The sequence below is a fragment of the Budorcas taxicolor genome, chromosome 18, assembly GCF_023091745.1.
Source record: "Budorcas taxicolor isolate Tak-1 chromosome 18, Takin1.1, whole genome shotgun sequence".
NCBI lineage: Eukaryota > Metazoa > Chordata > Mammalia > Artiodactyla > Bovidae > Budorcas > Budorcas taxicolor.
In genome coordinates this window covers 18,440,744-18,467,527 of record NC_068927.1, presented here as the reverse complement: position 1 = coordinate 18,467,527, position 26,784 = coordinate 18,440,744, and the positions used below count along the sequence as shown (strand labels likewise).

The 26,784-nt window shown below is 38.0% G+C and overlaps 1 protein-coding gene across 1 annotated transcript in view; it reads right to left on the bottom strand.

Annotated features, from left to right (window-relative positions):
* Positions 1–26,784, bottom strand: part of LONP2 (lon peptidase 2, peroxisomal) — an 81,566-nt gene that overhangs the window by 16,367 nt on the left and 38,415 nt on the right. The window contains exons 9-11 of the mRNA XM_052655511.1: positions 22,311–22,461; positions 20,187–20,313; positions 16,683–16,816 (exon numbers count right to left, since the gene is read on the bottom strand). Coding sequence (XP_052511471.1) covers positions 16,683–16,816; positions 20,187–20,313; positions 22,311–22,461 — 412 coding nt within the window. The remainder of the gene's footprint in view (positions 1–16,682; positions 16,817–20,186; positions 20,314–22,310; positions 22,462–26,784) is intronic.

Here is a 26,784-nt window from a genome sequence, read left to right as displayed (position 1 = left end):
TAACAAACGGGGAACAGTCACATGAAAAAATGATTATTTCACCAAGAAGCTTTTAAAAAAAGTAATATTTATTTTTATTTATTTATTTGGCTGTGCTGGGTCTTAGCTGCAGTGAGGCATGTGGGATCTAGTTCCCTGACCAGGGATTGAACCCATGTCCCTGGCACTAGGGTCTTAGCCATTGGACTACCAGGGAAGCCCAAGAAGTTTAAATTATAAAAGCCAAGTTACATTTTCTGGTTACCAAATTAATCAATAAAGTTTAAGAAATGACAAACATTTCTTCAACATTAAAGAGACTGGAGAGATCTTCTCAAATACTACAGCTTATGGAAATATAAGTTGGTTCAATCTTTCTGGAAAACCATTTGTCAACATATTGAAAGTTTCCTAAATATTCATAATCTCACACCCAGTGATTCTATTTCTCAGGAAACTATCTTTAACTTTAAACAAATGCTTAGATAACAAATCTACTCACTGTAGCACTATTTTTAACAGCAAAAATTAGATCCAATATAAAGACGCAACATTAGGAGCATGATTAAGTAAACTGTGGTACACCCACGGATCTAATAAAATACTATACAGTCACTAAAACTGCTTTCTAAGTGTTCTTTTTTAATAATTTTTTTCCCTAAGTGTTTTTAAGTGATGCAAGAAAACCCTTTTGAAACAACATAAAATGGAGGAAAGAGAGGAGTAAAATTTCTCATGCCATGCTGCTGCTGCTGCTGCTGCTGCTAAGTCGCTTCAGTCGTGTCCGACTCTGTGACTCCATAGTCGGCAGCCCACCAGGCTCCCCCGTCCCTGGGATTCTCCAGGCAAGAACACTGGAGTGGGTTGCCATTTCCTTCTCCGATGCATGAAAGTGAAAAGTGAAAGGGAAGTCACTCAGTCGTGTCCGACTCCTCGCGACCCCATGGACTGCAGCCTACCAGGCTCCTCTGTCCATGGGATTTTCTAGGCCATGAATCTTACTAATATAAATGTATATAAGAATGAAGTTATATAATACAAAATGTTAATACAAGTTGTTCCCTGAGTTATGAGGTTAAGATTACATGATGAGATAGTCAATAAATAAAAGTCTCCAATCTTGGCGCTGGCTTCCTAGCTGGCCTTGAAAAAAGCGACTTTACCTCTCCATATCTGGGTTTCCAATCAGTAAAACCATAACAATTATAGTAACCCTTAGAGAGTTGCTGGGCGAATTTGATAATGCTAAAAGCTTTACTATTCATAAATGAAAAACTGAATTATATAGAGCAGTATTTAACACAGACTTCTAAGACCCACATGTCTTACTCCATAGCCCATTTCACTGGAAGAAAACAAAATGCTTTCTGCACCCCAACCCCACCCAGGGCCCCACAGACAGGGCTTTGACCACACATGACTTTAGGGGATGACATAAACTATTTTTTCTATTCTATTTAAGAAAATAGAAAAAGATACCAAGACTCAAGACTCTGCCCCATGTTTCTCATCAGTATTATCAGCCCGTCCTGAGTCTAATTCAGGACATAGCCAGGGTGGTCAGGGGCTGAATGGCATGAAGGTAGCAGATAAGCAGATAGCACCAGAAGCTGAACCTGCAAGGTACTTGCTCTGCTGGCACAGCAAATGTGGACCTTGGTACCGCAAGGGTGAAACCCGATGTCACCACGGCTACTACCAAAGGATATTCTATAGCTGAGAACTCCTGGGGCACGAGGGGTAGAGCGGGGATGTCAGCCTTCCAAAGCAGCTGTCACCAGGACACGATCACGTGATATTTCCCAACCACTTTTCCCATCAGAGGAACATGATTTACATAAACAAGCCCTACTGCCAAAGAATCACTGTGGGAAGGAGGGACAAAGGAAGGTCCTGAGAGAGGAGGAGGACAGGAGGAAGAACAGAGGGGTGTAATACCTCAGCAAAGTCCAGTAGCTTTCTTGTTTGTTTTTAAAAAAGTTTCTTACCTTCTGAACAAATCTTGCAGCAAATGGTGTCTCTGAGCAAGTGATCCAACCAAGAGAAAGTAGCAGAGGCCAGGAACAGGTACCAACACCAACCGCTACTCCCAGAACGTGGCAGAAAGAAAACTCCACCCTACCACACACAGCCCCAGGTTATCTACAATCACCTTTACTCAAGACAGAACCTTGCAGGTATCACTTATTCTCTATATTCTGCTTAACTTGAAGCATATGCTACACTCTCTAGCCCCCTCTCATGAGTTCAAAAGCTACATTTTGTGGTATAGACATAAAACAAACCCCTTCTTCTAGATTGTGAAAGAAGTATTCATTTTCATGAATAACAGGTTTTGTTTTTTTTTTAACTCCTTTGGGGTAGGGATGGAGGAGAGGATGGGGTATACAATACTGTTGACTGCAACCAGCAATCAAGTAATAGGGGTGACTCAGACACAGAGGGTTAATTCTCCAAAGGAACAAATGCTACCTGTTCCTGTCATACTAATACGATGTCCCCAAGAACATCCAGATCTCATTCTGAAGCTTAGCAGAATTCAGGAAGTGTCAGGAAATTCAAGTACAGAATGGAACCACGATCCATTAAAATTTAAGAACTAGGCAGAAAGTAAAAAGTCTGGTCCAATCCTTCATTTTATACTCCAGGAAAGGGATGGAAGATTGAGCAAATCTCCTGACGTCCACAGTAAATCACAGACAGCCTCGGGATTCTGGATGTCTGGTCAAGGGCACGTTTTGTTCTACCTGAAGTCCGGTTTAGGAAAGCTGCCTGTAGCTCAGGAGTTCCTTGACAAGCAGCCTGGTGGCAAATTTAGAGGTTACTTTTTCCTGACTGAAAATAATCAACTCATCTGCCATCACACACAGATTCCTATCTATGACTATTGTCAGAAAAAACCGTGAAAGACTTAGAAAAGAGCAAAACACAGATTACTGGGCGAGCCGTCCAGTGTGTCCTTCCAGGCTGTGCCTTGGTGCCTTTCAGCTATTTTCTTGTAAGCTGTAGGAAACTAACAGTAACAGAGATGACTCCTGTCCACAGAAATGAAACAGTATTTTGTCCTCTCCCTTTCCCAAGAAGCTGGTTTTGCAAATTAGTTTCAGCATTCCTGATCACCTATATAGATGTCTATGTTTTGAATTCTCCATGGAACCAGATCTTACTAAGATCGATCTTACTGGTTCTCTCATTAATAAATGAGTTCATTTAAATCTTTAACACGTTCATTTTATATCTGTGTAACAGCGATGATTTTGCCATTAAAAATTATTACCCTTTAATACTGAACAAAAACAAATCTTTCTAAAAAGTGACCAATTCCCACAGGAGTCACCCCTTACTTAAGCTGAAATGTTTAGATTTTAAAACTTTAGGGCCTCAGACAGATACACCAAATTGCTTTAGATACAAAAACATGAACTTTCCATTTTCAGTATTCCTGACTTTGGGTAGATCCTCAGAACATCCAGGAGAGGCACAACTGATCCTCTTTATTTCCAAGAGGCCTTGGAGTCAGACAGCTTGGATTTGTGGTCCATTTCTTACAAGCTGGTATGATTTTGGGAAATTTCCTTTTTCTGGGGGGTAACTCCCTTAATTATGATAATACGTATGTAACATACTATTGATCATTTTAGCCACTGGAGTGTACAATTTGGTGGCATTAAATACATTCACAATGTTGCTGCAACCTTCACCACTATCTATACCTGAAACTTTATCATCTGCATATAAACTCTGAACCCACTGAATTGTAACTTCCCTTTCTTTCACTCCTGCATCCAACTGGCAACCTCTATTCTACTTTTCTAGCTCAATGAATCTGCCTATCTAAGCAACTGCATATTAAGTGGACTTCTGTAATATTTGTCCTTCAGGGTCTGGTTTGTTTTACTTAAGCATAATATTTTCTAACTCCAGTCATGCTGTGGAATATATATAAAAAATTTCCTTTTCATGGCTGAATAATATTCCATTATATGCAGACACCACATTTTGTTTATCTGTTCATCTGCTGATGGACACTTGGGGTGTTTTCATCTTTTGGCTACAGCAAATAATGCTGCCATGAACACTGCTATCATTCCTGCTGTGAACTCTTCTGGATATATACCTAAAAGTAGAACTGCCTGCTTACAAGGTAGTTCTATGTTTACCTTTCTGAAGAACTGATGGACTGTTTTCCACAGCAGCTGCACCACTTTATATTCCCATTAACACCGCACAAATGTTTCAATTTCTCCACAACCTCACCAATGTGTGGCTTTTTATTTTCCATTTTATTTTATTACAGCCATCATACTGGATATGAAGTAATGGCTCACTGTAGTTTTCATTTGCATTTATCTAATGACTAACAATGGCAGGCATCTTTCCATGTGCTTGTGGGCCATTTGTCCATTTTCTTTGGAAAAAGTGTCTATCCAAGTCCTCTGACTATTTCTGAACTGGGTTGTTTTTTGTCGGTTGAGTTGTAGACAGGCGTCCTTTATGCATTCTGGATGTCAATCTCTTACCAGTCACATAATTTGCAAATATTTCCTCCCATTCTATAGGGTTTTTTTTTTTCTTACTTTCTTATGTCTTTTAATGCACTGAAGTTTTTAATTTTGATGAAGCTCAATTTACTTATTTACTTTTGTTACCTGTGCTCTCGGTTTCATATCCATGAAACCATCATTGCCAAATCTAATGTCATGAAGATTTTCCCCATTGCTTTATTCTTGATGCTTAATAATTTTAGCTCTTAAGTTCAGGTTATTGATCAATTTTTAGTCAACTTTTATATATATTATGAGGTAAAGGTCCAAATTCATCCTTTTGCATGTGAATATTCAGTATTCCCAGCAACAGTTTGCTGAAAACACTTTGCTTTCCCCACTGATCTAGGCATCCTTATTAAAAATCAACTGACCACATATGTGAGCCTTTCTTTCTATTTGTCCCACTGGCTTATATATGTCTGTCTTTATGCCAGTACCATACCACCTAATTACTGTAGCTTTGTACAAAGTTCAAAGTCAGGACATGTGAGTCCCATATTTTGTTCTTCTTTTTCAAAGATTGTTTTGGCTATCTGGAGCCCACTGAAATTTCACATGAATTTGAAGACTAGCTTTTCCATTTCTCTGAAAAAGGATGTTGAAGTTTTGGAAGAAAGACTGCACTGAATCTATAGATCTCAACAATGTTAAGTCTTCCTATTCATGAACACAGGATATCCTTCCATTTACTTGGGTCTTAAAAAATTTCTTTCCATCAACGTTTTGTAGTTGCTAGCCTACCAGTCTTTTGCCTCCTTGGTGAGATTTATTCTTTAGTATTTAAGTTTTTTAGATGTTACTGTAAATGGAACTGCCTTTTAAATTTCATTTTCAGATTGTTAATTTTCCTAAGCCCTTTAAGCTCCATTTCCTCATCTGAAAAGAGAGAAATGGTATGAACACTGCAAATAGTTGTTATAGGGATAATGGATACAGGATATACAGGGATAATGAAATCATAGTATAGCCTCTAAGGTTAGGGTTGGAGCTGTTCGGCCTAAATTAAAATCTGACATTTACTAGCTGTGAACCTTGGGACTTTATTTAATCTTCTGTGCCTTAGTCTTCTCATCTGTAAAATGGGCCTAAAAATAACCTATCTTATAGGATCATTAAGAGGATTAAATGAGTAAATATATACATGTAAAGTGCTTAGGAAGGAGTCTAGCAAACAGCAGGAACTTTATAAATGACAATTAGCCTTCTTGCCTGAATTATCACAGAGCCTTCTAATTTGGTTTCTCTTCCAAGTTTCCTATTATCCATTTTATTCACTCTTTGTAAATGAATCTTTCAAATCACTACTCTAATTACATTATTTCCAGACTTAAACTTAATCTTTACTAGGTTTTCATTACAAATTAACTTCCAAGAGTTGCATTCAAGACCTACCACCATATAGTGTCAAATTACCTTTCCAATCAAAGCTCCCACTGGAATGCCTTTTAAACTGAAAGTGTACATAACCACCACCCATAACTCAACTAACATTTAAGGAACACAATCCAGGGTAAGATACTTCACCCTAGAGCCCCTATCTGCAAAATGTCAGATTACAGGAACTCTAACCTTACCACACCAGTTCATCACAAGTGCTTCATACAAAACAGGTATTCAATTATGATTTGCTGAATTAAGTTGAATTTGCCTACTGCATTCTTTTTTTGAAAATGTTATTGGAGTACAGTTGATTTACAACGTTGTATTAATTTCAGGTGTATAGCATAGTGACTGCCTATTGCATTCTTAAATCTTAGTAACATGTGTGGACAAATGACAAATCACCAAAACACTTAATCACTACTTGATTTGCCAAGAAATTACCAGATTTTTAATGCTGACTTTGTCAAATAAATGAAAATTTAGGCTGTAATAAAATTATTACTGAATGATTAAAATTTTTTCTTGAACGTTGAATCCAATCACACTGGGCTCCTGAATCCTGAAGCAGTGGCAAAATGAAACTTACAGACTGGCTCAACTGCATCTGTGCGCAGAGTGTAGGATGTGTGCTACTAGGTGTATTAACAGGAAGTTGGCAGAGAGGTCGTGCATGAACCAATGAATGGGAATACTGTTGACATCTCAACTCCTCAGCATACATGGGAATGTAAACATGGATCCAGACCCCATTTAGCTATAAAGGAAAAGACCTGTATGGCTGTAGTTATAAAACTACTCTTGAAAAAAACTGAGTAGTCTACTTTAAAAACTGAGATGTGATGCTGAGATTGTAAGTGACTTTTGTTATTTCTTACAAGACAGTAGAAGTATGCGCCTCAAAGCTAAACTGACCACAGATAAAAAGCATCTGAGAGCCTTCTCTTAGGAAGGCAGAAAGGGGAAAACAAAGCATCTAAAAACAATTCAGAAAAACCTGAATATCTTCAACTATATAATTTGTCTGTCAGTTTCAGGTTAATCTTTTCCAGAAAACCATCTTCCCAGCCAGAGGAAGTGTGCTGAATGCAACTGAGATTCAAGTTACTGACCCTGGCTGCCAAGGCATTTGTGCCTGCATATTTTCAATCTGTTTTTCTTTCTTTTTCTTTTTTTTAAAGGAACTAGTCATAATGGAGAAATCTGTGGATCAGATGCCCACAAAAACCTTCATGCTAGCAAGAAAGTCTTTCAAGCCCTTTCTGCCAATACTTTCTTCATTATTTTGGGGATCTACTAAACATTTCTATATAATAACTGTTGAGATAAAGATGGACATTATGATTGTGAACCATTTCTCATCTATTTATGAAAATAAAGAACATCAAAAAAGGTATCTGGAAAACTTTTCCCCCCATCTATTTCAATGAATTTTGAGATGTAAATAAATGACTATTTTGTCTCAATTTACTAAAACCAAATTTTAAAAGCTACAATATTTATAATAAATCAAATGAAGCTTTCAATGATCAATTCAATGCCTCTATAGCACTTTAAAAACCAGCATTTATCCCACATCTAAATATTATTTGTTTACATCTACCTCCCCCAATGGACTACCTGTTACAAGTTCTCTTTCATTTCCTGCCCAGAATCCAATCTAGAACCCAGCATATCATAAGTGTTCAGTGACTGTTAGTTGACTCATGGAATAAATCAGTGTTATACAATGGTCCAAAACATACGACCCTAACTTTGTACCAGACAAGAGAGCTTGTATCCTGTCTCCCAGGGGTTTTTTTTTTGTTTTTTTTTGCATTAATAGATCTCCTTTCCTGTGTCAGAGATTCAGAAAATGGTCTTGGGGAACTACTTGGATTAGTGGTTAAGAAGTAGAGACTGTCTGCAGCTTTTTTTAAAGTAGGTATTATTTTACTACCTTGTAACTTAAGGCTGGTTTTGATAATCTATGTCAATGCCACCCAAAAGCCACTGCAACTTCCTACATGATTCATTAAGTGGAACAATGCCTTTTTAATTCGTTGTCAATATTTGATTTTCCTGTTTCCAAATACAGTTTAAAGAGCAAACATTTATTTGCCTCCTATCATACGGAAGTAAGGTTTTTCCTTCATTACAGCTTCCTGACAGTCTACACAGTCAAACAAATCTCTCTTAAACCAGGCCAGTACTGAAGAGGGAACAATCAGTGAATCAGCATAAACATCAGAACAGAATATAGAATATCTTCATGATATGGGAGTACATTCCAACATGACACTTTCTCTCAACATTAGAACACCAGTTGGTTCTGGATGTTTGGACACAACATACTGCCTAATATCCCTACAAATGTAAAGGATTTAGCATAGAAAGTCTTAATCTCTAAATTTAATTGGATCTTGGTTTGCAAAATCCAATTAGCTGTAATAGACCCCTACAAACTCCTGAGACTTCAGAACCACCAGCAAGAGAGCCAGGTGCCCTGGGACTGAAAGTCTCTCTTAAATCCATATTCCTTAACAGTTTACCTTAGCTGTCTCTTGGACGATTAGAAAACTATTTGTCCTGAGTCACTAATACAGTCAAAGGAAAGATAAGTATGAGCAGATGAAGAAAAGACTTTAAAATCCTAAAAATGCAAAAATGAACCAAAACTTCTTGGCCCTATCTGTGAACCTGGGTCTTTAATAAGAAACCAGCTCAAGTTTGATGGATGGATATTCAACAGTACAAACTTAAATGCTGGCTTAGAAAAACCCTTCTGATAATAAAGTGTCTTAGACTGTAATGACTATTGAACCATTGCAGCCTTTTAAGACAGTAAATTCTGTGAGGATCAAAGCTGTGCCGTTTAAAAATTAGGAAAATGTAGACCAATTTAAATTCAGCCCCCAGAGCAACACTAAAACTGTGGCCTGTCACACTCTGTTCAAAGACCTCTTAACATCCGATGGAGGCATTTCTTCAGAAACTGAAAATCGGACTTCTGAGTATTATTGTAACAATCTAAAATAAACAGCTCAAGCATCTGGTCTGTGGTTTTGGGTTCAGAGGCAAGCACACAAATTACTCTCTCTTTTTTGTTCTAACGCTCACCAGAAAGGAAGATACGGGATTTAGGCTAAAATGTTTGAGGATTTTTATATAGAACTGGAACCAAGTAATAAGAAACGACTCAATTACCCTCACTTCAGTAAAAACAGCTAGCAAAGTTTTTATGTGCTAAAACAAAACAAACAAGAACAGTATCAATGAAATCCATCCTCATTAAAAGTTGACTAAAGAAAGGTTGTTTCAGTTGTTACTAAAGAATCATTCATTTGCTTGTGGTCTCATTAAGCTTTCCTCCCCCAAGGCCTACCCAATTGTGCTTCTCTGTTTCTGCTGCACAACAATTTCCACCCTCTATTAACAACCCAAACCACAGGTTTTCTTTAAAACTCTAAACAAACTATTTTAATCTTCAGGAATGGGGGTTGTATTATCAGAAATGAAATGTATAACTTTCTTTAAAATAAGTTTAAAAAAAAAAAGTCTGTGCGAGGCAGCTCTCAAGACGGTCCCCAGAGGCCCTACCCCGTGGAGTGCCATCTCTCTACGAGGATTGGCAGGTGTGACCCATGGAGCATAGCACAGTGAGGATTATAAAAGCCTGCAGCTTCTGTCGCGAGCTCTCTGTTTCTTTCCTAGCACAGTTCTCTCACTAAGGGAAGCCAACAGCCATGTCCTAAGCCTAGCGAGAGGCCGCCGTGGCAAGAAGCTGAACACCTGGCCATCAGTCAGCAAGGAAGCCACGTTGTCAAGTGATAGTGTGATTTTAAGAAGTATTCCTCATCTTGATCTGACCAACACTGTGGCTCACAACCCCCAAGGCGTTTAGAATATCCTAAGTATTGACAGTGATAAAGGTGTCTTTCCTTATGTGAATGAGGTGACTTCCAGGAGTACCCAGGACAGTGCTGGTGGCCAGGAGATTAGAGGGCTGGAACCTTCTTTCCCACTCCCTGATTTCTGGGGAGAGGGCAGGGCTTGAGGTTGAAGAAGTTACCACTGGCCAGTGATCTAGTTAATCACAACTAAGCAATGAAGCCTCCATAAAACCCCAAAGCAGAGCTCTTTGGTCCATCTTTGGAGAGCTTCCCTGTGCCCCAGGGGAAGCTTCTCCGTTGGGCCCCAGGTTCCGTGAGGACAGAGGCTCCTTTGTTCTGGCCCTGGCCCTATGTAGTTGATTCGTACTTTTTAATATCCTTTCATAATAAACCGGTAATCTACTGGGTCAAAGGGGTCTCCTGAGTTTTGTGAGCTGTTCCAGCAAATTAATGAAGGTAGAGGAGGAGGTCATGGCAACCTCCAATTTGAGCCAGTTGATCAGAAGTCCAGGTAATAACCTGGGCTTGTGACTTGTCTCTGAGTGAAGGGCAGTCTAGTGAGGCTGAGCTGAGCCCTTTGTCTGTGGAGCAGAACACTGTCTCCAGGTGGGTAGTGTCAGAACTGAGTTGAATTCGTGGACCCAGCTGGTGTCCCTGAACTGCTCGTCAGTGTGGGGAAGCATCCACACGTGCACTGGAACCGGGTCTTGGAACCCTTTTCAGCTCACAGCCACGTCAGTGAACCTGGAGGCAGGTCCGCCCCGAGCTGAACCTCCAGCTGGCTACAGCTTGATGAGAACCTCACTAAAGGTCTCAAGCCACAACTACCCAGCTAAACTGCTCGTGTGTGCCAGACCCACAGATACAGCGAGATGACAAATGTCTGCTAACTTCTGGGGCACTAAGTACAACTTTTGCTTTACCAAGTTTTGGAGTAATCTGTCACACAGCACTGAACAATGTAAAACTCCCAAAAATAAAGGGACAGATCCCATTTGGGCAGAAGACGGTTCCAAGCAGTCAAAGACAAAATAACTTAGCGAAAAGTTGCACAAAGCTCAGAAGTTACTTCCTGAAGACATTATTATACATAGTGTTTTCAAAAATAAAAGAAGCCCATGACATTAGACAAGAGAATGGATATGCTTCAGATTTGGAGATGACAAGTAGTGGGGGGAAAAGAGCTGAAAAAGAATCAAAAGCACTTGTTTCTCCTGCAGGAACAGCTTCCTGTTTTGGTTACAAAGGAGCCACGCTTAAAATAACCACTGTGAAGTATGCTGAGGGCTTGAGAAGTCAATGCCAGGAAGCCACAACAAAGAGCTGAAAGCAGCTCGACAGAAGAGGATTCCTTCGGAGGAAAGGACCCAAGAAAGGCTAAGGGGAAAGCCACCCGAGCAGATGAGTGGGATGTGCGGCGAGGAAGGCCCGTGGGAATGACGCCCTTGCCCGGCATCCCCCCGCCCCCGCCTGCCCTGGCACTGGGCAGACCGGCTGCCGCAGGCAGGAGGACCCTCCCCCTCAGGCAGCACACTCCCGCCGACGGCCAGAGTGCAGACACCTAGGGGAATCAAAAGCCAAAGAAGGCAGAGAACAGCGCCATAAGCTCTGAATATTTTATTTTGATGCATTTTTAAATGTGAAGTCGCCTAGAAAGGATATCCAAAGTTAAGGATATTGTTATCTGCCTGCTTCCATTATATTCCATTGATTTCACTGTCCTACATATGGCAAACGTATCAGAGAACCAATACATGCTGAAATGCAACTCAGTCAAACTGCGATCCAGACTGAACCAGCGAAAACTGCCACAGAGTTAGATCTATGGTCTGGCCAACCCGATGTTTTGTGGTCAGCAAGGGGCCCACGGCATCTATCATGAGGGGACAGGCATGTTTTCACTGACATTAAATCCTATTGCTTCTGACTCATACCACCCAACCACTTAACCCTTTTTCCAAACTACAGCTTCTGTTTTCCTATGGACTGGGAAGTAGATGGCTAAGCCTATAAAGATGTGTCTGTTAACAGTTAAATAGGCAAGGCTTAGTCTTTACTGGGGAATTCTGCGAAGGGACTCACACATTCAATCAAGAGTCAAACTAGACAGCTTACTGAGACTCCTACTCAACTGCGATTTTACAGCAGTCAATCAAGCGGCCCAAATGTACAAAACAAAAGCTAAAGAGACTGGCAGTTCTTCACAGGCTTTTTTTCCTGATTCCTTTGTGTATCATCACTATTTCTCTTCAACGTTCTCCTAGAGGTCCCTGCTAGTTCATTAGGAAAGAACTGAAATAAAAGCTATAATGATCAGAAAAGAAAAAGTAAGAACTGACGTTATTTGCATTTGTGACAGCTGATGGTGTACGTAGGGCTTCCCTGGTGGCTCAGACGGTAAAGAATCTGCCTGGATTGCGGGAGACCTGGGTTCGATCCCTGAGTTGGGAAGGTCCCCTGGAGGAGGGCGTGGCAACCCACTCCAGTATCTCATCTTTGCCTGGAGAATCCCCATGGACAGAGGAGCCTGGTGGGCTACAGTCCATGGGGTTGCAGAGTCGGACACAACTGAGTGAAAATTCAAAAAAAATCAGTGTTTCAATTTGGCAAGTCTGCTGGATTCAAGTCAATATAGCATTCTCATAGAGTATCAACCAAAAGAATTAGAAAATTAAAAATATTACTTACAATAATATACACACATAACACATACATACAAGATCAATTAACTAGGACTATATCTAAAGAAAAAATATGCAAAAGCTCACCACTTCAACTATTAAAACACTTAAAAACATTTATTAAGACTTAAATAAATGAAGCTAATCATGAATTAGAAGACTTGCTAATATCAAATTATCAATTCTCCCCAAACTGATTTATAGATGCAATCACAATCAAAATATCAGAAGGTGTTATTTAGCCTCCAATTAAAAAAAAAAAGTGTCATTTATTTAGTGATTTACTGGTACAGAGTCACCAAGCTGATTCTAAAATTAACACAGATATTTGATGAACCTACATACAATAGCCAAAGCAATCTTGAAGAAAACCAAAGCTGGAGGATTTACACTACTAGGCATCAAGACCAACTGAGATACAGTCATTCTTGAAACCAAGTATGATGCTAACACTGGAAATTTCATCCCAGGCCCAAAGTACCCATCTACTGACCGTAAGTCAGCTAGTTTAACTCATTTTTCCTTTAAGTGTTTATCTGAGATCTCCATAACATAACCAAATACATACTGCCTGAAGTGACATTTTTAAAGTTTATCCATAACAACATCTAACACACCTCATGTTAAATCTGTTCATCTGTCTTTTTTTTAATCTAATCAATTTTTCAGATGACTTCTATAAGAATAGTTAAGAAACTAACATCGTGAGACACATTAAGTTTAATGTAGCTTCTCCAATAAATACCGCACTTTCCAAAAATAATTTAGAATGCTCCATCTTCTGAGAAACTTCATAAGCATTGGTTATAACTTGAATCCCTGGCTGGAGATAATTTTTGAGGAAGAAAATCTTATAGGTATTAAATGAACATATATGGTAAAAGAGTATTTGAACAAATGGACCTAAGCTAACTCTTTACAGAGAAACCTCCAAACTATAAAACTGAATACATGGGATATCTGTGTCCTAGGCTAAAAGGCAGGCCAAAGTAGAATAAAACTGTAACCACAAACTTTTATCTTTCGATCCAACTAACATCACAGAAAGGAAAAGGGCAATTTAGAATACACTAATAACATACGAAAAACATAGGCAGGGCTGCTTTCATGAAATAATTCCCATACTTTATAGGTAAGTGACCAACACCATAAATAGTCCTCCACTAACACAAATCAATTAGGGATCTCACTCGCCTTTTAAATTCTATTATTTGTTCTGTGTAACTGCCAGTTAAGACCTCACAAATACAAAGACAACTGTTCACAGACCAGTATTTCTGGGCCTACTCCAGAAAGTTTGCTCGATATGCTGGAGGCTTCTGCCTGTTTTTAAAGCTTGTGGCCTGAAATTACTTTTCTTCCTGGCAATAACTCTAAGACCAGCAATATTTTTAACATTAAAAATAACTCCCTCACTGAATTACTCGAAATTTCTAAAACAACTTTCTACTCTAATTTTAAATAATTCAATTTCTTAATGAGAAACTTTCAGTTACTAAGCTAGCTCCATTTGAACTTTGTGACATGAAAACCTGAAAGAGATTTTTTTTTGACAGAAAATTTTCTTTTGGCTTGCTTAAGGTCATAAACATCAATTCAGAATATCTTATAATTATTTTACTAAAATCTGGAGGAGAGTCACTTACAGGTAATTCAGGGGTATCTTACAACGTAAGACCCAGCTTGGAGTCCCATATCTCCTAATAAGAAATACAATCAAAATCGTCGTCTTAAGAGACAAGTCCTTATCCTAATTATTCAATTGGACACGACTGAGCAACTTTCACTTTCGCACCATGGGTGTCCTTGGTAGTATCTTAACCCAGATTTACTTAACTATGCATCATTTAGGATTTGTTCTGTGAATCATTGATTAAAAAACAAATAACCAAATAAATGTTACCATGAAACACTGTATGTTCTCACATGGTTCATAAGCAGTTTGAATAAGTTCTTGAATATCTCTAGGCTATTTTTAAAAAGCTAATATGATCACAGACATTATTAGGAATATGCTAATAGATATAATAAGCATTGTGTAACTATGAAAAGCTTCTTTAAACATCAAGTCCCCATTGTCGTACAGCAGAAACCAACACAACATGTAAAGTATCCTCCAATTAAAAGTAAATTTAAAAAATTAATGCATACCTCTGAATGCATTATTATAAGTTCCAAAAGAAACCATCAAAATCATAAACACAATTTCCCAATTGTGTCAAGTAGATAAACTCACTTAACTCTCTGCCTTTCTATTATATCACAGACAAGAATAAAAGGACATAGGCTCAGGTGCTGGATGCCACAGCAAAAGAGAATATTCTAAGAATTAAGAAGGGAAACTCATGAGGATTTAGGTGTTACATTCAGCAAGGGAAAAAAAGATAAAACTATCTCAGTTCTCCACGGTCACTCAGCTGCAACAGTGATGCCATTCTTGATAGGCTATCAATCATCTAGAGTACTTGTCAAAAATTCAGATTTCTGAGAATCTTCTGAACATGTGTTTATCTTTAAACAACCCCCCACCCCGCCACCCTGCCCGCCACCAAATCCTATTAAAATGACAAGTAAGGGATTTTTTTAAAAAAAGGATAAACCCAGAAAAAGAAAAAGAAAGAAGACAAGAGATGCTGACAACATTTTGGGTAACAGCAAGTAGATGGGCAAGAAGTAATAAACATCTAAGTAGAAACTTTAATGTCTGTGAAGGAGGTAGGTGCGGGCAGAGGGTGGTTCTCCACAAAATCCTACAAAAAAGGGCTCAGGAATTTGAGGTATCCCTGAAAATATGGGTGAGATGTGGGATTAAAGACAAAACATTTTCTAAACTATGTAGGAAATAACTGACTGCCCAGGTGGCTCAGTGGTAAAGACTGCCTGCAGTGCAGATGTGGGTTCGATCCTGGGTTGGGAAGAATTCCTGGAGAAGGAGATGTATCCCCGCTCCAGCACTGTTGCCTGGGAAATCTCATGAGCAGCGGAGCCTGGCAGGCTACAGTTCATGGCATCACAAAAGAGTTGGACACGACTTGGTAACGAAACAACAAGAAACAATTACAGGTTTAAGATCCCTATTCCTACTCCATGTAACAAGGGCACTATCCCTTACCAACAGAAGGTGGCAGGTTTACTTTTGAGAGAAATGAACCCGCGAGGTTCTGGGCACAGTGCAAGCTGGGATGAAGCACATATGAGGAACAGGAGGATGTGGGAAAGGCTACTTGTTGGATGGCATCACCTACTCAATGGACTTGAGTTTGAGCAAACTCCAGGAGACAGTGAAGAACAGGGGAGTCTGGCGTGCTGCAGTTCATGGGGTCACAGAGTCAGACACCACTTAGCAAATGAGCAGCTCTCTGGATGATATTGCTGTTAAAGGCACTGTGTTTAGCAATAGAAGGACAAGCAGGAATGACGCTTTACTGCCTCTGTTCCACTGAGCTTATTACAAATTATGGTTCTTTAGCCATATTCATCAAACTTTTGTCTAGAAAGAGCTATGGAAATGGTAGGACATCTAATACATCTCTTAACTATGAAAGAATAAAGATTCTCTATTCAAGTCATGTTTGTTAAAGCAAATTTTGGCAACCATGCAGCAACACGGTCTTCGGTAAGAAGTTAAAACATTTTAACTTAAATATCCATATTTCATTAAGTCGAGGAATAGACCGCTTCCCTTTTTTTCCTTGTCACCAACTCCACAATTATTTTCCTCAGAAAAAATAATTTAAATTATATCTTAATTGTGTACCTATCAAAGAAAATGTGTGAGAAAAACAAATGATTATACATGAAGCCATTCCAGAGAATAAATATCTGCCCTTGCAGTACTTAGACAACTATGATTTTTTTTTCTTTAACTGCTATAGCAACTTTCTATGCTGTAAATACTGAAAGACTTAACAATCTGGATCAGAAAGAGACACATGAACACCAGAAGCCAAACATAAAGTGTACCATCATTATAAGCTCGAGAAATATATCCCTAAGGCATTAATACTAAGTTATTATTCCTGCCAAAATTCTGTATTCTTTGCAGAAAAGAATCCTCTTGATACATCAACCATTAAGTTTAACTTACACACTGGATGCCTTTCCCAGCGGAGGAGCGCATGCCCTCGCTGCAAGGACCACCCCACACAGTCCCTCCATGTCCAGCTTTGTTTCCATTCACTTCCAGCCACCAAGCCTGGGGGCACCAGGCCCAGGTCACCCACCTTCCCCCTCAGCTGCGTCAGGGCGGTCCAACCTGGCTTCTCTGTGCTGCCCCTCTGCCACTTTCACAGCAACAGCTCGGCAAATGGCCCCCAGCTTCCTGTCCAAAGAGCGGACCCCTGCCTCTCGGGTGTACCTGCCATCAGAGAAAAGATATTTTAATTTTGGCTACACATCACCTGTAAAAGCAGGATTAATGTGCTTAACGACTATACTAAAAGAAGCGTACATTTAAGTGTATTACAGTTTCTTGAGTATTAATAGCCTCATCTTTAAAAATTCCTCAGTATTCTTATTGCTTAAAATATTCAGAAGTAATTCCAGCTACCACTCTTCCTTTTATATAGAGTATCTTGAACTACTACCCTATACTTAAAAATGAATTATTGGCTCTTCAATTTTGCAGCACATAAACTATCATTTACTCTTTGATATGTATAAAAGCTTTCTTACAATTTGTTGATTTAAGAAAATTCTGACAAATTTATTACGTGTGGAATACTGCTGAAAGAATCAGAAAAATAGAATTTTTTCCTAACTAAAGCAAAAAATAATTTGAGACAGAGAATGGAGTCTTTACCTGGAACTGTGCTAATTACCCCATTCAGTGTATTTTCATTGTAGAGACCTTCTAAAGAGAGAAATATGCTAACGATGCAAGCAGTGTGATTCAGTGGAAAAGGTTCTAGATGTGGTTACGCAGAGCTGTCTTAAAAAACCTCCATGTCAGACTCAAATTCCGTAAGCCACTTCATAATCCTTTATATAGTACAATCAAGTTTGGCACCCAGCTTTGGGTGAGTTTGAACACACAACATCAGCTAGAGAATGCAGTTTTATCTGGAAAACTGCATCTGATTAGGCAGCCAACACACAGTCAAGACTCTGGGAAAGCAGTTTTCTAAGTTATGAGAAAAGACAAAATTCTTGGCTAAACACTCTATAAAGTAAAAAGTGTATTTCAATCAAAGGAATAGAAGGATATAGGAATAAAGTCCATATTATACACATGCATGTAATTTCATTAAGAAAGAAAATAGGGAGGCACCTTAAAAATAAACCAACATGTAAAAACAAAAACCCAGTGTAGCTTCCTAGACAACTATTTGATGAGCTCAGACGAAAAGGTCTGGACAAAAGATAAAAGAGAAAAGGCCTGAGGATGCTTTCAGAAGGATGGCGTGAACATGCAGAAATGGGACCAGGAAGTTGAGAATGAACTGGAGCTTGCCAAAAATAATAAGGACATCATCAACAGCGAGATTTTTTTTTTAGGTGTTTAGAACAATAACAGGCTAGGAACTAAGGCAGACAGTATAATATTAACCTCGACTAGAGGAAAGCAGACATATCAACCACTGGTTTGGTTTAGCATTTTTAAACCAAAAGAGGAAGAAGCACCAATGTCAAGTAATAATTGGTTAATGTTTCCTACCCACAGCTAAATGATCGTGAAGCTGCTAATTTTCAGAGGACATAAAACTAATGCATTGGATGATAATCAAGATGAAAAAAAAAATCAATTTGCTGCAATGGTAGCTGAAACTAACATGGATATTAAAATATATATAACTGTAAACTTCTACATTTGGGCTTTAAAAAACTCAACCCTATAAATATAGAATGAGACAGATCGAGTGAATAAGAAATTCATATGAAAAAGAACTAAGGTGTCAGTAACTATATTTACAAGAGACAAGAAGATAACCTAAAAAAGCTAAGACTGGAGATACAGTCATAAAATAATAATAGAATAAGACTAGTGGTCTTTTTTTTTTAATTCTTTATTACTGTTTAGCTGCTAAGTCATGTCCAACTCTTTGCAATCCCATGGCCTGCCAGGCTCCTCTGTCCATGGGATTTCCCAGGCAAGAATACTGGAGTGGGTTGCCATTTCCTAACCCACAGTGGTCTTGTTATACTATGGACTGTTTAGGCTACATAAGACACACTGAGTTCTACTCTGGGTGTTTATTTTAAAAGAAACACTGACATCAGAGGAATCATTCAGAAGAAAACTAATCGGGACGGTGAAAAGTCTTGAAAGTGGGTCAAGAGGAATGGTAAGGAGAATAGGAATATTTAGCCTGAAGAAAACTAGATGACTTCTAAGACTCCCTCCTCTCCTCCTAAACACTACAGGTCTATGACTACAACACAGTAAAAATTAAAAAACTATGTCCTAATCTGGGTAACTCATTACATACCCAAAACTTGCCTGGAGTAGTAAATACCTGTGCCTTATCTATGAATAATAAAATTGCTCAGAGAAATTTCCTAATGTTCGTAGCTTTTAACAGCTGATGTTTTGAGCTAACAAGTATATAAAAAAGAAATAGTTCTCCAGGCAACAACTGGCAAATAGAAATAGCGATTACTCTTTGAGTCATTAGTATTTATATCCAGATAAGCTTTGAATGGATATTTTTCTCTATATTCATATTTTACAGATGGGGAAGCAATCAAAAAAGGTTAAGTAAGTTACTTGTTGAAAAGTTACCCAGAAACATCAGGCGTATTATCTGGCATAATGATATTTTTGGAAGACTCTGGCCCAGAAATCACCTACTTTATTTCCCCTGGCATTATCCACATAGTAAATCACAAGTTAAGAAAAGGAACTCCCAGGTCAGATTGAGTCTTACTGTTTCATAAGTAAATTTAAACAGACTTCCAAATAGACTTCCATAAGCAGGCTGGATTAGATCAAAAAGCAGTCCAACTAGCCAAGCTCTAAGTCAAAGTTCAAAACAGAGGGAGGAAAAAAAAACAGAGGGAGACTTCACTTCTCTTGAAAAACCTGCGGTTACTGGGATGGGGCTGCAGAGTGCTGGCAGCCTGACACTGTTTGCCAGATGATGCAACAGAGCTGCAATGCTGAGCCAGGAAAACTGTGAGAGGCTACTGTAGACAGAAATTCTCAACAGGATGTATTTTCCATTCAAACATACGATCCATAAATTAGACTCAGCAGTACTCAACTCAGATAATTTATGTGCTGCTTGCTACAGGCTTAACCACTTGGTAGCTAACTTGGGAAAATACCTTCTCTGTTGTTCTGGCGTTAATTCCGAAGATAAAAACACTAAGGATTTTAAAAAATCTCTCGAAGTGAGGAAAAGAAAATCTGAACAACTTCTAACAGATGTCTGAAAGGACCATCTCACTTCCCAGGAGACTTCAACTTTCAAGGTTCTGGGATATGAAAAGGTGTCCCGGTATTTCCCATGTATTTGGCTATTAATTTATCACATTAATCCCTTACATTGCTACTGTAGAAAAGCTGAGATTCTGGCTCCACTAAAGTCCTTAGTTAGCTATGAAGATACTCTAAATGCTTTCCCTGTGAATTTCTGCCTAATACAGAGCCCTGTGTAAATCAACAGTTCCGGAAATGCTTGCTGGGAATCTGCTGGAGAGGGAAATGGATGCTGTGAGTTGCCAGTGAAATAGGAATCTCCTTTTCATATCGGAACATTACTGAAGCCCCCGGTTGGCTGACTAACCTGGTGATGATGTCAAGAGTAGTAACCTGAGGGATCTGAATCTGCTGAGGAGTCAGCCCATGCTGTTCCAGCTGCTTAGGGATCAAGTGCCTGTGGGCAATCTCTATCTTCTCCTCTTGTGTATACCCTGGAAAAGAAGTCATCGTGCTTTATGATTATTCACATGGCTTCCACAGGGCCAGGCTTCATTAATAAATCCAACACAGCGCAATGGGTCTTGGATTTAGAATGGATTTAAGTATGACTTCGAGTAAGAGTAGAATAAATTAATCTAATTGCCAATCAGTAATTGCTAAACTTTCCAACTTTTTCGCAAACAAAACAAGCACTTACTAAATAAGCACAGTGTTTGAAAGTCTTTTGATTAAAATGGTATCTCTCTTAAAGAGAAAAAAAATCTCACTTTCATTAAGATAAAGATTTAATTTAAATCTCCTTAATTTAAATGCAAATTTTATTTTATTATTTAAAAGAAAAATAAAGCCACCCTTTTCTTTAGCATAATTTGCTGCGTAATCGAAAAAAACTTACAACAGTAACAACAGAGGCTTCTATTAAGGCTTCAAGGGAAGAGCCAAAAAGGGGCTATTTCCAAAAGTCCAATTGTAAATTTTAGCAACAAACAAAACAGAAACTAAGACGTCTCTGTAAGAGTTTTTTCCTTACGTGTTGGAATTACATAGATAGTTTATATATTTAAAATACTTTATGGTCTTATCTACTTCAAAGTCTCAATAAGTGTAAATTTACTTTCTGTTTAAGTCCTGTAAGATGAGTATCTCCTATAATGATTGCCCCCTTTCCATTTAACAAGCAAAAATTTAAAAGATGAATGGACAAGGAATCTATTTTTTGGAATAAAAAGGAGACTAAAAACCACCAGAAGAGCTAAAAGATAAGATAACCAAACCTGCAGAAGGAGGTGGCATCAGTGTCCACCTCTGCAGCAGCAGTCCTGATTACTTCACTTCACGTTAATATGTCTTATGGTTTTTGCCTTAATTTGGAGTTTCCATGCAACTAGGTCTCGTTATTTATTTTAGTCTTATAAATAAGCACAAAGCAATTTTGAAATACTCCACCATATTTTAAAACTACAGGATCCTGCAGGGTTCACAGATAACTAAGAAATCGAATTATCATTTACTTGAGGGTAAAAATATATTTCAGTTTAATATGAAATATATATTCAGATTATATTTATTTTTATCTATTTTTATTTTAAAAGATACCCACTGACATTTGATCATTTCTAGGGAGAAGTAATTCTGAACAATTTAAATAAGGTTGAAAACACTGGGATTTATTTAGTGTTAGTAACTAAAAGGGGCTTCCCAGGTGGCAATAGTGGAAAAGAATCCACCTCTCAAAGCAGGAAACACAAGAGACACGGGTTCTATCCCTGGGTCAGAAGATCCCCTGGAGTAGGAAATGGCACCCCACTCCAATATTCCTGCCTGGAAAATTCCAAAGGAGCCTGGTGGGTTACAGTCCATGGGGCCACAAAAAGTGACATGACTGAGCAACTGAACATACACACAACTAAAGGACTTTTTTAAAAACAGTCCTGTGAAGGAGAAGACATGGCTAAAAGAAAAAAAGTATATAAGTATTGACAGATTCAACTAAAAAGAAGAATTTGAAAGCACTCTGTAATTTTATATAAAAATGAGGCCAGCTGTAACAAAGAGAAAGTTTTAGGATCTACTTCCTAACGAGAATAAATGATTAGATGTTCTAAGAGATAGTAAAAACTTCCAAATCTGATAGATAGGAAGCTACATTGGCAATGAGAAGATCTATTTTTGGTTTTTAGACACATACTTTGAAAAAGTAAATTATTTTATCTATAATTTTAGAAATTGCTTCAAAGAATATCTTATTTTCCATAAAAATAATCAGTTTTTAATGCTAAGTTGAATCTGAAAGTGTTACAGAACACACAATGTATGTTGTATAGAACATAAACACACTCTTATCTGTCATGTTTATTTTATAGATGTTGAATCTATATAAAAGCTGGTTTATATGCCAGATTCAGAACTTCTGATCAACACTGGCAAATCAATTTTTTACTCAAAATTTATTTAGCAAAGTAATGACTTTTGTTTTCAAAGCAAGTACCTGGCACCTGAATGATCTCCATTCTGTCCAACAAGGCAGGTGGAATAGTAGCAGTGGTGTTGGCAGTGGCAATAAAAAGAACTTGGGAAAGGTCAAAGGCCACATTGAGATAATGATCTGTGAAGTTATGGTTTTGTTCAGGATCCAGCACCTGAGGGAGAACAATAACCACTGAAACACATGCAGCACTTCTGACAGAAAACCGTATAAATTAAAACTCACGATGATATTTCTGCTCGATACAGTTAGTTTGGGAAATACGGGGATAACATTAAAAATGGGAAACGTGTTCAATGTTAAAATTCTTTTAAACATATAAAAGCACAAAGAAGCAAAAATTAACCATTCAAACTTTGTTCTCAAAGTCTATTAATGACTCACTATGTGGCCACAAATAAGTTACCAATCCTGCAGAACCAGTTTACCTCCTGGTAACACACCCTCTCTTAACTGCTATGAGAATATAAAGTGAATGTGTATGGAATTTTGAAATTCTAAGGTAATAGGTAAAATAGTAATTAGTATATTCCTCCTCAAACATTATCAGAAAGTCTTTAACAGTTTTTTTTTGGGGGGGGGGGGTGCTCACCATGGTAAGTAGGATCTAGCTCCTTGATCAGGAATTGAACCCATGCCCTCTGCAGCTGGAAACACGGAATCCTAAAGACTGAACCACCAGGGAATTTTCCTGATGTTTTAAAAAGCAAAATCTTCCTGCTTATAATGAGCAAAATATTACTATCCCTTGAAAATATTTTAATTGAATAAATTAGATATTTACTAATCAGATTCTTAAAATGTTGAACAACTGTATATTAAGGAGACTATATCTTCTCAGATCCCTGTTCAAATGCTCTAAGTTGTAGGCACTCACAGGGGAGAGGCCTACACTGGACTTTAAAGAAGGCAACACATGGCTTCCACGTTCTAAACTTCAACATCTTAACACTTTCACTTACTGGATTAGTATAGATATAAACAGGGTTAACATGAAATGACTTAAATACTTAAATCAATCACAATTTTACTATATAACCAGCTTTCCCTTGCTTCTGATTCCCTTTCTAAAGTTTTACTTACTTTTAAACATATCCACAAGTTAGTCTTAATTTGAAGCCCTTTTCTTGAAGACTCTTGAATTTTGTTAAATATTCATTGTTATTGTTATTGGTAACTCAGTGTGTACCTAGAATATAATTCCCAGAGAGTTCTACTATTTATATTTTCACAAGACTTAAAATAATGTGTAATGTTATAAAAATGTTACTTACAAATCAAAGACAATTCTAATTATGTTCAGTATAAACTGGCTAAGTGTAATATTACTGTCCACCAATGATCTGAAAATTGCTCATCTATGTATGGCAATCTTAGTTAAATTGATTGCCTAGTTAAGTAAAAATCTCTCATTTAATGGCTGTAATTAAATCTAATACATACATGTTGGATATGTTGCCATCCAAGAGAAATAATTTTTTTCCCTTAAAATTTTAAGACACTGAGTTTTTTAAAAGTAGGAAAATTAATAAAGCAATGTTTTCTGGATTATGAATGAGGTCTTTTTAAAGTGTACTACTGGACGCCTAGGTTAGGAGGAGAGAAAATCAATGATGCTCAATTTGCATACCTCCATCTTTTATTTAGGAAAATACAAAAAAAAAATGTAGAGTTTGAACAACATCAAAAATAATAATGATCATTAGAATGCGAGTTAAGAAGCGTTTCTAGGAACCATTACTCTGATGAAACCTTAAGGTAAACTGTTGAATCCAGGGAGTGACACATTTTATAGTGTCAATTTTTCAGCTATCAAACCTCTGCTTCTTCCTCAAGCCTTAGAGTGAGGGCTTCCATGGCCCAACTCACCCACATAAAGGAGCAGATTTCAGGAATGACCAGAGCTGTTTTTGGTCTCTTCTCATTAAAAGTTCTCTCTATGTAAACCCCAAACTATAATCCCTACCTATGCAGAATGACTGGGAATGGAAACGGCTGTGATACATTTTATTCTCAGGGATGTGAAGTCAGCACAGTGATTAAACTACGGGAAGGGGTGTATGCCGAGAACTGTTCTTCAATAACTGTTTCTGGAAAGAGAAGAACTACAGATATTTGTTAGGTAACCCAGGAATATACTCCACATATTATACATGATGAGGCAACTATCATCTCTAAGTATGATATTAATGGTATGGTGATACTTTTTAAAGTCTGAATCTTTTAGGGGTAGATGCTAAAGTATTTATGAAGAGTTACGATGTCTGGAATTTGATTCAAAATAAGTAAGAATGGGATGAAGGAGAATGGGTAGAAACAGACAAAACAAGATTGGCCATGAGGGACTTCCCTAGCAAGCTGGTGGTTAAGAGTCCGCCATCCAATGCAGGGGTCACAGGTTCAATCCCTGGTCGGGGAACCAAGATCCCACATGCTATGGGGCAACTGAGCAATGCAACTCCAGGGCCTGCACACTCTAGAGCCCAAGTGAGCCTGCGTGCCACAACTAGAGAGCCTTCACGCCACAACAAAGACCCAGCACAGTCAAAAAGAACAAAACAGTGGCCATGAGACGGCAATTGTTAAAGCAAGTGACAAATTTTATGGTTAATTATACTATTTTCTCAACTTTTGTTAGAGCTATATTTTTTCACAACAAAAGTAAAAAAATAAAGTACAATAAAATAACTAAAATCAACTCTGGAAGTCACACACAAGTACTACAGAAATTAAATCAGTGCTAATGACAAAGTTGAGGAAAATGTCCAGAACATAGGAAACGGTCCTTAGAAGGCAGAAAGGCTATGCAGAGGAAAGGCATGGAAAAAAATGACAATGTCCAATTCATACCTAATTGATGTAACTAAAGAAGAGGTCTCAGCAAATGTAATTAAAGAAATGACCAAGAAAATATTCCAGAAGACTCAACACTACAGTCTGAAAAGCCTTAGACTCCTCTTGTGCAATAATAAATGACAGAACATTATTAGGATAACACCTACAAAATTTTCAAGCATACTTATGACTTCTTTAAAAGGTTTCAATAGTATTTTATTACACAGGATACATGTAGCAACACATAGGATACAATGGGTAACAACGTGAATACCTGTGAAACCACTATCTAATTGTGACTACATTTGTATTTTGTGTCTAGATCAGGGGTCATCAAAGTGGAATGTTTAGAAAAGCCCCCTGAAGTGCAAGTAGAAAATATGAGTCCATATATTCATCTTTATGTATCTATAAATACCAGAAAGAAATTAGTTTTTAAAATATTTACTACAAGAAGTAATGCCCTCCCTTGAAATACACATCACACACATATGAGATAGTCTGAGAGAAGAGCAGAACTCCCATAACAGAATGGGCTGATGTGGGGTCCTCACTCATCTGCTTTAACTGTGATCACAGTACAATGGCAGTCCATGTTTTCCTGATTCAGTAGTTTTATAGAATACAAATGGATCAATGGAGTGTTTAAAAAGATTTCTGCAACATATCATGAAAGATAATGGAGGCAAAACTGTGAGCAGTAAGAAAATAATAGGAGTTGATACTTACTTCTGGAATAAGCTTTGACAGCCACAGTACAAAATAAAATAAAAACAATTACCTAATTAAAAATCCATCATTTTCCCCAAAAATAACTGCTTAACCTTTAAAAATGTGTTCTGTATGGGCCGCATGTATAAATACCTACCATTAGTACAATGGCACATATATGTCATGTTTATGTTGCATATTTAGCTTTAGTTACAGATAGACTTGTATCCCCTCAATGTATAATTGGAAGAAGGGTCTTTAAGGAGGTCATTAAGGTTAGAAAAGGCCATTAAGGGTGGATCTCTTATCCAATATGACTGGTGTCCTTCTAAGAGAGGGGAAGAGATGAGGCACGCATGAGCACAGAGAAAAGGTCATCTGAGACACACAGTGAAAAGGTGGCATCTTCTCAAGGCGGCACAAGTCAGAGACCTCGGGAAAAATCAAACCTGCCAACACCTTGATTTTAGACTTCAAGCTTTCAGAACTGTGAGAAAATACATATGTTTGCTTTTTTTTTTTTTAAGAAATCCAGTCCGTGGTATTTTGCTATGGCAGCTTTAGCACACTGTGTTGTTGAGTAGTGAAGCTGTGCCTCTTTGCAACCCCATGGACCGCAGCATGCCAGCATCCCCTGTCCTTTACTATCTCCCCGACTTTGCTCAAACTATTTGTTCATTGAGTTGGTGATGCCATCCAACCATCCCATTCCCTGTCATCCCCTTCTCTTTTGGCCTTCAATCTTTCCCACCATCAGGGTCTTTTCCAGTGAGTTGGCTCATTATGAAAGTATTGGAGCTTCAGTTTCAGCACCAGTCCTTCCAATGAATATTTAGGGTTGATTTCCTTTAGGATTGACTGGTTTGATCTCCTTGCTGTCCAAGGGACTCCCAAGTCTTATCCAGAATCACAATTTGAAAACATCAATTCT